The sequence below is a fragment of the Catharus ustulatus genome, chromosome 1 (assembly GCF_009819885.2).
Source record: "Catharus ustulatus isolate bCatUst1 chromosome 1, bCatUst1.pri.v2, whole genome shotgun sequence".
Lineage (NCBI taxonomy): Eukaryota > Metazoa > Chordata > Aves > Passeriformes > Turdidae > Catharus > Catharus ustulatus.
The window spans coordinates 26,575,227-26,592,422 of record NC_046221.1 but is presented as its reverse complement, the minus strand read 5'-3'; the positions used below and the strand labels follow the sequence as shown (position 1 = coordinate 26,592,422).

The window sequence follows — 17,196 nt, the reverse complement described above, 5'->3', positions numbered from 1 at the left end:
AATTAGTTAAATGATGCATTTCTTCTGCTTGTATCTGTCCTGTTCCCAAGATATTCTTTTGTGCTGGAAGATATGTTAAATGTGAATTTTATGTTTGCAATTTTTGCTCAATCAAATTACATCAAGTTGATTTTGTTATTAAAACCATTAGGAAAGAAATATGAAAACAAAAAGTTAATTCTATAAACAACCAGCATGCAACATCTGAGCAATTTTTCTCCCTCCACTGAAGTGATTTATAATTTAAAAAAGACATAATTATATGATAAGAAATTCAGTACTTGCCTGGATTTCTTTATTGCAGGTTGAGCCATCAATTATTTTTGCAAAGGCAATGAGGAGAAACAGTGTGTATCATTGTGTATATTTTTCAACTTTCTGTTAGTTTAAAGATAGATATACCTTTGTAACTTTTTGCCGAACAGCAGAGAGCAACAGAACCCTCCAGTGCCATTTTGTATAAACTAGTATCTGAATGAAGAAACATTGCTATTATCAGCTCCAGATCTGCAATAAACAGCGGGGCTCGAATGCTTTATCAGGATGTGTCTGATTTTACCTGCTTTCTGAACACTGCTACAATTTCAGTACCTTGGTAAATCATACTGACAGAGTTTGTTTTAAGAGTAAGTTTGGACTAAGTGTCGAAATCCTACCGCTGTGTGACACTATGTACTCTTTCCACAAAGCCTTTGAGAATGAAAAATTTGTTCTCTGTGGGGAAATAGTATTTTGTTTTCAAGGGGAGGACGTGTATGTAGTCTTTCTTCTGTGAGGAAAGGCTGGGAGACCTGGGATTGTTCAGCCTGGGAAAGAGGAGGCTTTGTGGTTGAGATGACCCACCTCTAGGATATAGATTATATAGATATAGATATAGATATAGATATAGATATAGATATAGATATAGATATAGATATATAGATATATATGAAGGTATGTATGTATGTATATGTATGTATATATATATATATATATATATATATAAAGTATTTTTCACAAGGGATTTTGTGGAAACTTGTTACAAATTTTTTGTCTCCAGAGATGACATCTAGAAGTTAATTATTTAGAACTATACATTTTTATTTCATGATGACCAAGTTTTCTTGTACTTCTGCCAATGTATTCAACATGTACAAAATCTAGGTAATATACATACCACTGAATGATTTCCACTTGCTGTACTGGAGCACAGTGATTATTTATTATAAGAAAGTAACCAAAAGTCCAACCTGAGTTTAACATTAACTTTTAAGAAGCTTGATCAAATTTTGAAAACTTTTTCAATTAAAATAATTTTTTAAAAAAAGAAAATCAATCATTTAGTTTTGATGTAAAGTATATACTTCACTTTGTCACTTTGAAAGGCTGCAAACAGAAGGGCTCTACCTGACTTTGTATTGATACAAATCAGCATGTGCTGCTTTGACTTTTCTCTCATCCCTTCCCACCTAGAATTTTCTGAACGACTGGTGCTCCTAGAGACTATGGTACCACAGGGGCTTGGCATATGCCCATAGTGCCCAAGAACTAGCTAAAATGCCTGGCAGATTTACTTACACTAGGTTTTATGGCTCTGGTCCTTTGTACCTCTGCTCTTGTGCCTCTCTTTTGAGATTGCATAAGGCTGTTCTGTAAACCTGGTTTCTGTTGTCTTCTATGTAGGGAAAAAATGAGGAAAGTATCACTCTGTGTCATGAATAAATTTTATTCTTAAATTATTTTCAAATTAATTGTTCCTTTGCTTTCCTGAGAATTTGCCAATGATAATTACTAAGACCCACAGTGAGAAAACATGAACCTGAGAAGAATCAGACCTAGAGTCTTTGACATGGTTTTATTTTTTTGCTTGCAGTGACTTTGGGATTATTCTCTAAGTGTTACCAGGAGTTTACCTCCTAATTCTTCTTTTATCTCACTGACTGTTATAGGGTGTTATGGGACGTGATGGCTTGCCTGGTCAACCTGGGCCCCCTGGCATCAGCATACAAGGAGACAAGGTAATCCAGGTTAATGTGATATCTGTTCAGTTTCTTCTAAAACTGTTTCTTAAAGGGATTCATTGTCTTCTTTCAATCTTTGCCACCAAATCAGTAAACTCCTGCACATATTAATTTTACACTTAATTTTTGTATTAATATGTGATATTTACTTTTTATTTGCTGTATTTTCCGTGTTGTTTGCACCCAATTTCTCTCCTATAGTTCTTGTCATTAAAAATATATTTAACCTGGAGAAAAAAAGGCTTATCTCTACCACATCTTTTTGATTTACTTAGATCTGTAGTTTGCTCTGGGTTGCAGTTGTAAAAGGCAGTAACTTAGATCTGTTGTGGCACAATAAATTAAAGCAACACATGTAGGAATATAAATGAAATTAGGCAGTCTCCCACATACTGGTGTTTGGGTGGGTTTTTACTCACTCAGTTCCAGCCACAACTTCTTTGCTTGAAAGGAGAAACACAAACATGACAACATATTCTGAGCATTCAGTTGTTTAATTGCCTTGTCATATATGCGTGGAAAAATTTGTGAAAACTAGAGGCTCCAGTGAAGAGCAACCCAAGTTTCTCCTGTTTTCCTTTAATCAGTGTGCTTAAAATTGAGCATATGATTGAGCATTTCCCTGGATCAAGAATATTATGCTCAGGTCTACAATTCTAAGTGGTCAACCACCAGCAATGAAGTAAAAGGGGTAGTGTTCTAGTTTGGTTGTAAAAGGTGCCTCTCCATACTGTAATTTTGACTGTAGACACTAAAGCCATCAGGGAATTCACTGGGCAACAGGTCTTTATTGGAAAACAGTGACATTCTGAAACAAACAAACAAATTTATGAAAATGTATATTGTTTCCAAAATTATTCAGAGGAAAATCTTTCTTCAGTCCATTGTGGAATTACTTCATACAAGATTTACCAGAAAAGCATAGATTCTTTGGAATTTATTTTGTTCAGGCTACATCTTCAATTTCTTCCATTATTATATTTGTGTTCCATCATTTCTGGTTTCTGCATAAGGCTCTTCCTTTTCTTTTCACTGAGGTGTTTCATAGCATAAACACATACTTCATTATGTTCTTTCTTTTTCTCTTATTATATAACTCCCTTTTATGGCTCTGATTTAACCTGTTTCCAGACTTTCTTAGACAGAGATCTCTACATGGTTAAGAGTCATGACTATCTAGACCTTTGTTTCTGGTCTGTTTGAAATTTAGCTCTGTATTAATTGTTATCAATAATCACAAAACTAATACATATTTTAGTGTGAGGACATAAAAACCTCCTCATTTCTGTTCTTTCTGTTTGCTGAATCCTTCCTCTAGTCTTGTAAAATAATTCTTGCCATCTCCATATCATTTTATGGTGTAGGAATACTCTTATCTGTCTGCCTTTAATAACAATTTCTGCTTTGTTTCCAGAATCTAATATTTGGGATATATCTTTGTTAACTCAACAGGTATGTGAGGTTAGTCATAAAAGCACAATTGCCATTCTGGACAAAAATGTTTCAGCAATCAAGTGCATCTGATGATACATTAAAAAATATGCAGATTCCGCAATATTTTTCTGCTCCTTTGAAAAGATAACGGTTACCCAAAATATATTCAGTGTGCACATAACCACCTTTCTCTCTCTCCCTTCCCTCATCTCTCTCTCTCTCTTTCCCCTCCTGTCTCTTTCTCTATATATATCTTTAGATATACACAGATGTCTGTTTGAATGTTAAGTTGGCACTGCTACGAATAAACATCTAAAGCGTGTTTTACTAGTGTTGAGAACTCAGTTTCATTATGGAATCTTTCCAGTGGAAGAACACAGTTCACTGACAGACTGTCAAATAAAGACATGTTTCTAATGCAAGGATATGGAATTTAGGGATGTTGGACAGTAACATGCCCTGTTTATGAAATGTCTTTGGGTTTGAAAACAAAACTGTAATGATATGGTGGGGCAAACTCAGCTGCTGTTGTTTCTGTAATATTCCATGGGTTGTCTAGGTATAATCTGTCTTGCCATTTACATTTTCTTCCCTTTAACAATTGCTTTTTAAAATTTTTATTATTTTTATATAATTCTTAGGAACAGCTTGTTTCTGAGCAATTTTTTCAACTATCTTGCTCTGGTGGTGCCAATTTCCTCCACCCACTAGTGCTTGTTGACTTTTGTCTGTCTATTTTGTCCTTCTATCTCTTCACACATCAAACTTCATTCTCTTTTGCCACTCTTCATCAGATTAAAGTTACTCTACTTCTGCATTTGAGCTATCAATATCACTCCAAGTATTTTTTTAATATAAAGAGGGAGATATTGGTCTGCATATGGTAAGAATGGAATGCCAAAAATGAGTTGGTTTTCAATTTATGTTATGTTGATAGCTATATTCACAGATTTTTTTTTAATGCTTAGTTGCCTTTCAAAACCACAGTCTAGACATTCTCAGATCTGCAGTCAATTCATTTTCGTAATACTGGTGGTCAGGTTTGAATTTATTATGTACATGAATTAAACTGTCAAAGCCATAAATATTTTTAAATCGATACAGCACACTTCTTGGGTTTTACTAAATGTACTGTTATGGAATCTATGATAAACCCTTCTAATGCTGATTGATACTTGTTGTACAAGTAAAGGAAGGAGGATTTGGTTGTGCAGTTGATGTTTTAAAGGATGAAACTCACATGTGTGCTTGTGAGAAATGTCAGCTGCATGGGTATGAATTTACTTAGAACAGTAGGTCCCATTCAGTTTTCATTGCTTGAACATCATCCTAACAATGTCAAATGGGCAGTAACAAATGGCAGCAATAAATCTACCATTTTGTTGGGTCTGACATTTATTACTAGTGAAGGACCACTGGAATAAGCAGCATATGCTGATTTTGGTTCATATGTATGTGCTCTGCAGACCAGGAAGCTGTGAGACGACCCGAGGGGGAAGGAGAGTCTGTCCCAGTGCTGAACAGCAAGCCTAGGAACAAACTGGCACACTGTTTCACTGTGTTTAAAAGCCATTTGCATTAATACCTAAATGAGTGCCCAAGAAGCACAATCCTGCTAAAAAGTGGCTTAAAGGAAATTAGATGAAGTAGCCACTGTGAGTTCCTGTGACAGTGCAAAATAGATTGCCCTGTGCATTCCATCACCTAAGGAGAATTTCCTATTTACAGGAAATCCCCCTAGTGGATCAGCTATAGAATTTGATACAGTCACTGGTTTTCAGTCTCCAGCATGTACATAACAGTGTCTGAATTGTTGCTGCTATAAGAAACTGGGGAGAGAGGAAGTTCTGCCTACAGAGGCAAGGAGCTACTGGTTGGCAGGTCATGGATAGGTAGCCCTGGTATCAAGCAGAGAATTAAATTCCCCAGGATAGGGCTAGTGGAACAAGAGGCACTCATAGGGCAAGGCTGTGAAAGCAGTGCTCCAGTGAAGATGTGAATGCTGGAGTGCCTTGGATACCTTTGCCTAGCATGTGCAAGCAGAAGCTGTCACCTCAGCAGGATCTCAAATCTGCAATTTGGACAGGGAAAACCATCCATGGACATGACTTGTCATACACTGTATCTTCCAAGAGCTGCATCTCATTACCTAACTCCTGGTGAATTCCCAGCTCATGGGAGCCAGGAGCCCTAGGTGCAGGGAAGAGAAGGTTGGCTTAGCTATGCACTGTGCAGCTGCTTCTTTGCCTGCAGAAATCCATCAACCCCTATCCAGCACAGCAGGAATAGTCAGTGATCACTCCTGGTGCACCTTAGGTGAAGCCTGGATGGACTTGAAAACACTTTTGTATTTCTCTGTCCATTATGACCAATATGACCCCTTTAGACCCATTTGTGAGCACCGATACAAGCATTAAAAAAAGATGCTTTAGAAGGACTGTGAGAGCTCTTGACTGAAAAACAGAACTGACTAACCCTCCACTTGCACCTCATAGTTGGATTTGATACATTAGTAACTGCTCGTGATCTCATTGACATTCTCTGGAGCTGGTTTTGGTATCTGCATCAGGCACTGCTGTTATGTGATTTATGTATGTAATGTGAATTTTGGTGAAGCATTTATGTACCAGGAAATATAATCACTTCTAGCTGTGTTTAAAATGCGTACAGCAGTTCATCTGTAAAAAATATTTGTGTTACCCTATTAAATAAAGCAAGAAAGTTTCTGGAAGCCAGAAGCTATGAAGAATTTTTTGTGTATACGTAACAGCAGTGTTTTATAACATTGTGTGCCCACACCGCTAGCATGGACATGCTTTTTAAGTCTAAGTACATGCAGCAGGACATGGGTAGCAATCCTTATGAACAATTTAGAGCTTTGTAAATGGACTGATACTATCTTTTGAAGTATCAGCAGAAAGGTATCCTGCTTTTCACACCATGAAGAGCAGAGATGTCTTCTTATTTACTGAAGATCAGAAAAGTCTGCCCTGGAGAGGTCATGAACGTGTATTTCTAGAGAAATTTTGGTTTGGACCTCATTTTACTGTTGTAGACAGAATGAATAGCTATCTCAGCCTCTGAGAAGTTACTTTTGTCTTTCATCTCTTTCAGTGGAATGATAAATTTTCATTTAATTAATCAGGAATAAGTTCTTCATTATGTACTTTATAAGATTCTCATGTATGTTCTGAATCATAGCCAACTGCTCATTTCTCCAGCCTTAGACCACTTTAGTCTTGAAAACTGTGTCCTTTGTCCCATAGTACAAATATCTGGCTTTCTCTGCAATGCAAAGTGTAAAAGTGAATATAAACAGCTTAGATTTTACATTAATTTTCAGTTAAACTTAAGTTTCATATTCTGTTCAGGGAGAAAAAGGAAATATAGGTTTACCTGGACCAAAGGGATCAATAGGAACTGGCCTTCCTGGACTAAAGGTAAATCCTAGGTTTGCAGTAAAGAAAAAGAAGGGGGGTTTCTTCCTTTATTGGTATTTGGTGTGACAGGTCTTTGAAAAGAAACAGAAGGCAAAGACGTTACCTTATATGGATAGCAAGGTAAGTACCTACTACTCTTTGTCAGCTTTGAAGTCTGTGAAAATCCTAATCATCATTAAGGATCAGATTACAAAGTAGGATCTAGAATGAAGTCATACCTGTTAACAGGAGAATAATTCTAAGTTATTAAAATTATGTATTCATTTATTTTTTATATTTTTCAGGTATTACAAAATGTTCTTTTATTTGTCAGCCTTTGTCAAAAAAATGAATTGCTTTACGATTAATGTCATTTAAGGCCTTTGCTTTACTTGACTTCTTTTTTCTACAGTGATTGAAGCCCACACTTGAATCTTTTCTTACTAACTGACTTACTAACTTTCCTTACTAACCTCCTGGTTGTTATGAAAATTGTGAGAATTTCCTTAGCTATTCACATCTAACAGCTTGGGAGCTTCTGACACAGATTCAAATTTCTGCCTCCTAGTTCTATTTTCACCCTCATTCCAAATGCCGTAATATCACAATAATAACTGCACTATTTTCACCGATTGTCGTATTCATCTTGTATATTGACTAATCTTTGTGATCCCATGTAAATCTCTCCAAATACTCACTTCTCTGTTTACTGTTACTATAGCAGACTTGTCACACATGAAAAGGAATTGTTCAGTTCAGCAGGAATTTTGTATATGCACCAAAAAGATGAGGTTTTAGTATATTTATGTGTAAGAAAGTAGCAACACCACCACAGTCAGCAAATCATATTTGCTTTTCCCCTTATTATTAATGCTGGCTTTAACTTCGATGATGTTAGATTCATGAACAGGTAATAGAAAGTAATATCCTTTGCTGGATATTATGATTTTGTGAAATAGAATAAGAACTGTCTTCCAAGACCTTACTTAACTGAAACTGATTTTCTTAATGCTGTGGAGGAGTTATGTACAATTTCCAGATTTACACCAGTTTGAACAAGATCAGAATCAGACTCATAAAGTCGAAAGGGTTTTTTAAAACTGGTAGCAATCACCACAGTGAAGGCTTTAACACAGGAGTTACCTGTGTGATTCTGTTGGCTGGGTAATAATGAGAAATAATGTCAAAATAGACAGAAATCTAGATAAATTAATAAATTTTAGAATTTCAAGTGAGATATAAGATAGTTAGTAATTTCCAGAGAAAAGTAAAAAAACTATCCTGCATAATTCTCTTGGAAAAAAGTCTAATTTAGAACTTGAATCTTATTTACAATGTTTCATACCTGCATTATATGAAAATTGTCTCAAAATGTTGAACCCTCTCACTTTTTAGAAGTCAAAAGGTCTAGTTGGTTGAGGGGAAAAGTGCAAAATTGCTTCTAAATGTGAAATATTGTATTTTCCAATGGATTTAACAGTCCAAGCACTCCTGATTATTTGTCCTTTGAAAGCTCACAGGTTTTCCTTTGGCTTTTATACAGAGCTGGTGTGAGATTCAGCACATTGGCTCATCTCAGGCAATTATATCTTTCTCTAAGTCTAAATTAGCATAGGCCGAGTGTAAACATTGTTTTAGAGTACAAGAAAATCAAAGAACAGAAAATACTATATATTCTTGATGTTTACACACAGATGTCCTTACTTCCCCTCTGGAACTAAGGTAATTTTTCATATAAATTTCTTAAAGATGCTTTTACTGCCCATTTTGCTTTCTTTGAGAGCCTGCTTTCAGATATTCTTATTACACATAGAAGAAAAATCTTTAATAAAAAAAACAAAAAAGCCAGAAAATTTATCTTTAGAACTCAATGTACCTTACCTTCAGCTCTGACAATCAACAAAACTGAAGCTATGACTGTATATAATACAGTTGTTTTGAATTAGGGAGACTATGGAGATAAAGGTGATCCAGGGAGCAAAGGTGCCAAAGGGGAGATTGGAGACCCAGGACCTCCAGGGCCAAAGGTAAAACACATTTTAATGTTACTTAAATTTACACAGTAGAAACTAGAAAAATTTAACTTTTGTTAATTATCTCACTCTACATGATTTCAGGGAGTTGGGGGAAGAAAAGGTGAACCTGGTCTTTCGGTAAGTAGGTAAATAAATTATTTGAAGCAATAGTAGTTTATCTGGGGGAAATATTTAAAGGTTATGTGATCTTACACAAGACTTTGTATGAGATATTTCACTGCTCGCATTTTTGTAAATAAATAAATAAATATTTCTGCATTCTTAACACTAGAACACACAATAAATTAATACTCTTTTTCAGAGAGAAGACGTTATCAGACTTATCAAAGAAATATGTGGTAAGCATTCCAGTATAGAAGAAAAGTAGTTCTGATAAAACATAGTGAATTTATATAGACTGAGTGGATTTTTGCTCTGCATGTTTTTGTGTCAGGACACCACTGATATGAAAACAGTGCTCACTATGTTACCAGAGCTATACATAAAATAATTCAGTCCAGCTCTGTTTCTGTGATCAGTACCAGTAACTAGAAATTAATTCATAAACTGAGTTCCAACTGGCTGTAAATCTGAGAATCTGTGTATGAGTTCAATTCATTTTTTGAAGGTGGTTTCTCATAAAATGTCTGAAATGGTTTTTCTTCTAGGTTGTGGTATCAAATGTAGAGTAACACCACTGGAACTAGTATTCGTCATTGACAGTTCAGAAAGTGTTGGAGTAGGTGACTTCAATATTATCAAAACCTTCATGAAAACATTCATTGACAAGATTTCGGCTGACCACGTTACAACCCGCATTGGTATTATCAACTTCAGCCACAAAGCGGTCGTGGTGTCTTCTCTGCAGAACTACACAGGCAAAGAGGACCTGAAGTCAACTATTGACAAGATGGACTACTTAGGAGAAGGCACCTACACAGCCTCTGCAATCCAGGGAGCCATTAACTTATTCCAGGAGGCACGCCCGGCTGTGAGGAAGGTGGCTGTTGTAATAACAGATGGACAGGCAGACAGTCGGGATGAAGAACCACTGGACAGTGTAGTAAGAAAGGCCCATGCTGCACATATTGAGATATTTGTCATTGGGATGAGTAAAACAACGGATCCTCATTATAATGATTTCCTGGATGAACTGAAGCTCATCGCAACAGACCCTGATGAAGAACATGTCTACCCTATACACGACTTCAAAACACTTTCAGGTAAAAGAAACTATTTCATTACAAGGAAACTGGAAATAAGCACATGAGAGGGTTTGGCCTCTCCCATGGCCGGGCAAGGCAGCCTGCTGAATGGCAGCTTTGATTTCTCTTTTGGATAAAGCTCGCTCTTGTTTCGCATCATCTTTGGCCAAATGAAACCTTTACCAAATTTTTACCTCTTTCAGAAATAATAAACCACAATGAACATCAGTTTTCCATGTCCTTCTTTGGAATACTCCTCTTTTGTGAGAGATTGCATCAGCCTTCCTTCACAGTCCTTCTGTGCTTGGCCATTGTTTAATCCTAGAGATTTCCTTTCATTTTGACGTAACATCTCGAACTCTCTCTTTCTTTTGGGTCTTGTCAGTCTTGGAATCCCTCCACTCTCTCTTATAAGTACTCTCTTTTTTTGGTGTTTGTTTGTTTGTTTGGTTGGTTGGTTGGTTGGTTGGTTGGTTGGTTGGTTTTGAAAGCCTAAGGAAACCTATGCTTTTACCCTGATTCCAGGCTAGAATTGGTGGACCCACAAATGAGGGAATGGAATATGGTATATTTTGATGTATATGGTTTGAAAAAAATCTGTGACTATGGGTGAAATCAGGAGAAAATCCAGAGGAAATCTATAATGACCCATTGATCTAGACTGACTATAGACCTATACTTTTCCTGAGCATAAACTTATTTTGCTATGCTGAGATTGTGAATGAAGTCTGGATTGAAGGCATTAAGAAGAATCCAAGCTAAAGTCTGGTTCCTGCTGGGATTAAATTTAAGGCTTTGACTCAGATTCCAGCATTCAGCATAAAAATATTCCCAATCCCTGGTGTTTTTTGTTTTTACAAATAAGTAGAAAACTGTTGCCCAGTTTTTCTTTTTCTTTCTTACATGTAAACACTTCCTTTCCTTCACCCTCATTTTTTGGTCTGATTTTTTTTATTCTCTGCTATGACTTCTATTTCCTAGAGGGACTTGGTATTTTTATCTGTTTCTCTTTAAAAAAAATGCACTAAAATAAAATAATTCAGAGACTGTGTTACTTTATTGCTTATCATTTGCATTTTGATATAACTACAGAAGATTGTCTTTCACAAGTCACTGTGATTAAAGATTTAGGGTTAATACTGCACTAAAAGTTTGTTCTGAATCACTGTGACTTCTTTTCCCTTTAAAAATGTCATTATTTCATTAATCTTTTCAGCACTTGAAAATAAACTGATCACAAAAATCTGTGAGAACGAGTCTGCAGTGTACACCAGAGAATACAACATTTTATCTCCATCTCCAAGTCTGAAGCCTGAAATTGCCAGGAAAGATGTTAATAGCCAGTTACCTAAAATGACCACTTCAGAGGCTGATATACCTCCTACAGAAGGAATTAGTTACCCAGTGAGTAAAGAAGTAACAGTTGTCAAGTGTTTTTAAAGTATGTGTCTTTATTTGAATTCAAATATTTTACCATCTTTATTTCATCTTTCACCTTTTAATACAGAAATAACCTGTCATTTGATTAGACTAAAGTGTTTGAAAAAACTTTTAAAATTAGAGTGAAGTTACTTGTTGAGAACAAATGTTTATGAAAGAAATAGGGCAATACTGCCTCTCAGTTGCAATAGATGCTAAGACTCCTCATGCTTTTTTGTAGGTCTTATTCATCTTAGGAGTGAGTTAAAACTCTTACATTTCTATTGTGGAAGGTGCACAGTGGAACAGACATTTATTTATGTGCAAGTTGATTGTTTGTACAATGGTTCTTTGTCATGGTCAAGCACTTTGCAGGTTGCTCCCAGACATATTTCCAAGTTATTAAGCCTTTGGTGTTGCTTCACTTTCCACATTGGCCTGTACTTCTAGGACTCCTTATTTGTTACTCTTCGTTATCTGGCTTTAAATTTCTCCTGACCTGCACTGAGGTTCTGCCCTCCAAAACAGTGCTGCTGCACAGACACACAGGACAGGGAGAGCTCCAATGCAGTAGATAATATTCAGGTGTGCATCACTTTAGCTCCCTTATTAGGTCTTCAGTATTTTTCAGACACTGTCAGAGCATTGGATTGGGATATTTGTCAACTCTGTAGGGCGTTTTTATTGCTCTGCCTAAAATAGTCAATAAAAACTTTGGGCTTTACAAAATGAGCTTTGCTTGCCCTTATAACCAGATGGATAAACTGGCTGAAATAGATGATGTGCAAACCTCTGTAGCTGTATGGAATGGATATAGCAGACCATGATACTGGTGTTCAAATATTAATTGAATACAGATTGGAGACAATTAAATATTACTGACTTACTGTGGAGGAGCCAATGGATTATCTACTATTAATCCTTGTAGTATTGTTTATATAGTATCACTCATAATTAATAGTTATCTTTCAAAATCTAGGTTAATTTCCAAGAATAAGAGCTCCTTTTGTAGCTGTGATTGATGTAAGTTTTGGGCTTCTAATACCTGTAGACAGATTTATGAGACAGTGAGGCTCAATATTGACATTCTGTATTATTAAGAAAAATAAATGTAAACCTAGACAGATGCTGATTTTATAAAACGTGATAATCAGAAAGGATTCTTAGGCAGGTTCTTAGATAGATAGGATTAGATGCTCACACACTTGGTTCTAGCTAGTTGTTATGGTTAAATCTTCAAACTGTTGAATTACTATCATAAATAAACAAACACAGTCTTTTTGTAAATCTAGAGAAGAAATGCAAAATTCAAAGGACTGGATGAATTGTCTTCACCTTAACATTTCACCCAGCCTGAATTCCAATCACTCTGAAAAGTTTTCTTAAACTGACTTTGTCAGTGGTGGCCTTTAAATGGGAAGACATTGAATAGTATCAAATTCCTTTCTGTTCTCAGTAGGCAATCAAAGTCTGATTAAGGCAGTTATTTGTACTATACTGTACTAAGGACCCTGCAAATCTTCTTGAATATACTAAAATTTTAGGCAAATCTTTATATAGTTGTTGCAATTTAAAGAGCGGGGTCGACTGCTTAACACTTCTATCAAGGTAAATTCTAAAATTCTAACAACTAGCAGCTGTCTATTAGCCAGAAATAGGACAGATTGTAGATGTCAGATCATGCCCAATAAGGGTACTAAGGGTACTAATAAGATGTTAAGCAGCAGTGATTTACCCAAAAACTCCTCCCATTTTTTGTTTTATTTGCATTGCAGACTAATATAAATAAATACACTAATATAGTGACTATAAATAGACTAATATAGTGACTTGATTTTAGCTTAAATTGAATGAATTCAGCTTAGTGACTAAATCAAAGGCATTACTTTGCCTTTTCATTATGCTCTCATTGTCAGAAAATTATGACTCCATACTGAGTTGTCACAGTAATCAACCTGCTGTTAATAATATTTTTTTACACATTGCTTGCGTATTTCTATCTTTTTCTTTTTTTTTTTTGTTATAGCATCTATGCCCAGACAGTATTTTAAGATTTTGACTCCTTTTGCAGGTTAGTCCATCACCATCCACATACACTGAGCCTCTGCCATCTGCTCAGGACCACATTGTGGCTGCCTCTGCTCACAGAGAATCAATATTTCCCCCAGTTTATAACGTGTCTGAAGTCAGACCCCTGAGTCAAGCTGCCAATCCTTTCTTTGGTGGAACTGCTACTGAAGATCACCAGCCAGCTGTGTGGCAAACACATCTAGCAACACCCCAAAAAAGTGAGTAATAAATACTGTCCACAGATACCGGGTAGCAAGACTGTACCAAAAAAAACCTGATGAGCAGAACCCACTCCCTCTTCCGATATAATTTATATTTTATTACTTTTTGTATTTCTGGTCATCACACATCACACACAGTCGGAGCCAGATTTTCAGAGTCAGCTGATACCCTTGTGTACCAACTGCATGCTCAGGTATTCAAATAGCAGCTTGATTCTTGCATGAGGATTTAGGCAGTCTTGTTTCCAATGATCCTGTATTTTTTTAGGCCTGTTCAGGTAAGTCGTTAATGGAAGTGGAATTTGGCCAGGCACTACAAGAAAGAAAACAAAAGGGATGCTTTTTTTACTGAAGGAGGCATTTCTAAGGTAACATAACTTATTCCTAGAATCCAAGCTAACTTTTACTGATGCTGTTTCAGATCCAAGGTGCTTGGAACCTTTGAAACCAGGGGATTGTTGGGACTACGTGATGAAATGGTATTATGACAAAAATGGCAATTCTTGCGGCCAGTTCTGGTATGGAGGTTGTAATGGTAACAACAATAGATTTGAAACAGAAAAAGAATGTCAAGAAACCTGTGTTGATTGATGAACAAGTAAGTTGTCTCCTTCAGGTCCTCCCTCAATCACCTCTTTTCCCGCTTATTTTTTATTTTACAGTAATCAAAATTCAGTTTTCCTTTTCAACTCATAGCCTATGCAGTCAATATCACAATGTCCTTCTGCATTTTCTTGCAGTCACTCCTTTTCTTTACTACTTTACTACTGGTATTTAACTACTTTAGAAGAACAAAATATTGTCACCAACTCCAACTTTGTCACCTCCCTATTTACTCCCTTCTCTAGATCACTTATCTGGAGTAGGACAGACTGTGGCATCCATCCTTCTGTGACATCTCTCCACTGACCTTTATCCCCTTTTTTTGTTTTATTCTTTTCACAACCTACAAGGCTGTCCCTCTCAAATCACTATAATTTTGGGAAGGGATCTTACATTTTGGTAATCCAGTCAGACAATACTGATTATCTTAGATCCATATGCTTAGTGAGTGAGGAATGGCCTTCAGAGAGATTACTTGTCAGTAGTGCACATCTGCCTTTGCAAAAGCCATATAATTCATCCCAAATAACTTGCATTAAATACTCTATTTCAACTTTCAGTACAGGAAAATTTCATTAAATTGCAGAGCGTGTTTTTCTAAACTTTTCAGGAAAATTAAGCCATTTTTTATTTATTCTAGAAATTACTTCTGTTGGGAACTTTTGAAACTGGAAGTTCATGTGTACTGAGGAAGAACTGACTGAGAAGAATCCAATATGATGTGTTACCTTGGAATTATTACTGCTGTGCTTTATTTGTTTCACCACTATGGTCGGCACATTAACCAGATTCCTGCATAATGCATCTTAACTGCAACACCATAGCAATAACTTATAATTACACATATGCACACACAGAAAGATATCTTTTCCTTCCAAATTTACGTAATTTGATACTGCTGCACATGGGAATAATGAGATTCTATTTTTATTATTAAAATGTCAAAAGTGTTTACACTTAATTTTTAATGACAGAAGTTTCCTAGGCTCATGGAAGAATAAAATATCCTCCAGTTTTAAACAACAGTAAGTGGTTCCTGAAATTAGCACTCTTAATACAGCATTTAGAGACATAAATAAAGATTTGCATTGATTAGAGTTTCTCTTTGGAATGTAAGTAACACAGTTATAGGTAATTAGAGAGGGGTTTTGTCCACTATTAAAGCACACTTGCATTACATCAATATAATAGTTTCAATTATAAAGGTTGGACTTAGAATTACATTAAAAACAGGGTTCTTCATGTCCTTTAGGCTAATCAGTACATTTCAATTTCTCAGGGCCTCTGGGTTTAAAAAAAAACAAAAAAAAAGTTATTTCACTCTAATACTCTAATATATGCTACTAAACCAAAAAAGGGAAAAGCACTGAAAGATGTATGTTAATGTTTACTTATATCCTTTGTACTTTTAGCCATAACCCTGTATGAGCACATTGTTAAAACTGAAAATTTATAAATATGATTAAAATAGGAATTAATACCTGATAAAGGGTCAAGCATCATTATTTCTTATTATTTCTTTGTAAACAGAAGAATAGAATCTATACAGGTGGTATGGACAACTCTTGAAATGTTCAAACAATTTCTTGCACAATTTGTAAATAAAAGGATGTACTTTGCAAAATGAACTTGTTTGCAGCAAATAGGATGCAAACCTAATTCTGTGGAAAAGTGTGCTTGAAGTAGAGTTTAAAAGTTTTTAATATTTTTTTCCCAAAAACCTGGCCTTTTAAAATAAGTTTCAAGTTAGAAATGGAAAAAAATCTGAGACCAGCCCCAGAAAATATTCTGTTCTTATACTCAGAATTAAAATGATCATAATATAATAACATGATGATCACTTAGCCTCTGAGGGCACAAATAATTTCTGCATGACATGAAACAGTAAAACTGAAAGGTATTGCCTTGCACTATGCATACTATGAAGATGCCCTTAATCCTACCAGGAACATTTTACATTTCACTGGACCTGGAAACTCTCAGCAGCAAAGCCCACTGGAATTGTGAGAGAGACTAAGAATCTGCAAGATGTTTCAAATCCTGCGTGCTTGTGCAATTGCTTCAGGGATAGGATTAGCTGTGTGTTCAGCTCCAGATCTCCAGATGAAGGGATGCATCTGAGAAATACTGGGGATAATGAGTTTGGGAATTAATGTGAAGTTGTAGGTTATGGGTTTACAGTATCTTCTATAATATTTAGTGAAAACCTTTCTGGTAAAGCTTTAGAAAGTACAAATTTCTGGATGAGCTTTAGTAAGTACAAATAGTGACATCATTTGTTAACAAGGTTATAAAACAAGCAGTTACTCTAAAACATGCATACAAGGACTCGTTTTAATGCAGTTAAACCAATGTTATGACCACTGCTTTATTTTCTGCTTTCATGTAGAGTTGACTAAACCTTTTGTAGCAGAGAGGGAGAAGTGAAGGCTGTAAGGTTGTTTTGAATGTTGTATGCTCTTCAAATCAGATTATCCTGAGCTTCCTTTTCTGCTTGGGTCTTTCTGTGCATTTCCAGACTCAAACTGTGGATTTATGCTCTGATATTTGGTAGACCATGGAAAAGCACATAAATCCCTCCTGAAAGGACTCTTCCTTAAATCTGCATCAGCAGTGACTGGCAGCATTGGATCCCATGTCTCCTCACCCAGCTCTGCCTTCGCAAGGGTGTCATGGGGCAGTAAACCAGGAGAGGGCCCTGCTTGCCAAAAATTCAGTTTTATTCCTGACTAGTGTAAAATCATACAAGATCATTGCTGAGAGCATTACAGTTTTCACTGGCAAACAAAGCCTTATTTTTGTCACGGGCA

General features: G+C 36.0%; 1 protein-coding gene across 1 annotated transcript in view; it reads left to right on the top strand.

Moving 5' to 3' along the window:
* Nucleotides 1-15,782, top strand: part of COL28A1 (collagen type XXVIII alpha 1 chain) — a 57,401-nt gene extending 41,619 nt beyond the window's left edge. The window contains exons 26-35 of the mRNA XM_033068717.1: nucleotides 1,929-1,997; nucleotides 6,806-6,874; nucleotides 8,800-8,880; nucleotides 8,971-9,006; nucleotides 9,191-9,227; nucleotides 9,537-10,091; nucleotides 11,290-11,477; nucleotides 13,564-13,780; nucleotides 14,205-14,381; nucleotides 15,027-15,782. Coding sequence (XP_032924608.1) covers nucleotides 1,929-1,997; nucleotides 6,806-6,874; nucleotides 8,800-8,880; nucleotides 8,971-9,006; nucleotides 9,191-9,227; nucleotides 9,537-10,091; nucleotides 11,290-11,477; nucleotides 13,564-13,780; nucleotides 14,205-14,374 — 1,422 coding nt within the window. The 3' untranslated portion in view covers nucleotides 14,375-14,381; nucleotides 15,027-15,782. The remainder of the gene's footprint in view (nucleotides 1-1,928; nucleotides 1,998-6,805; nucleotides 6,875-8,799; nucleotides 8,881-8,970; nucleotides 9,007-9,190; nucleotides 9,228-9,536; nucleotides 10,092-11,289; nucleotides 11,478-13,563; nucleotides 13,781-14,204; nucleotides 14,382-15,026) is intronic.
* The last annotated feature ends 1,414 nt before the right edge of the window (nucleotides 15,783-17,196 follow it).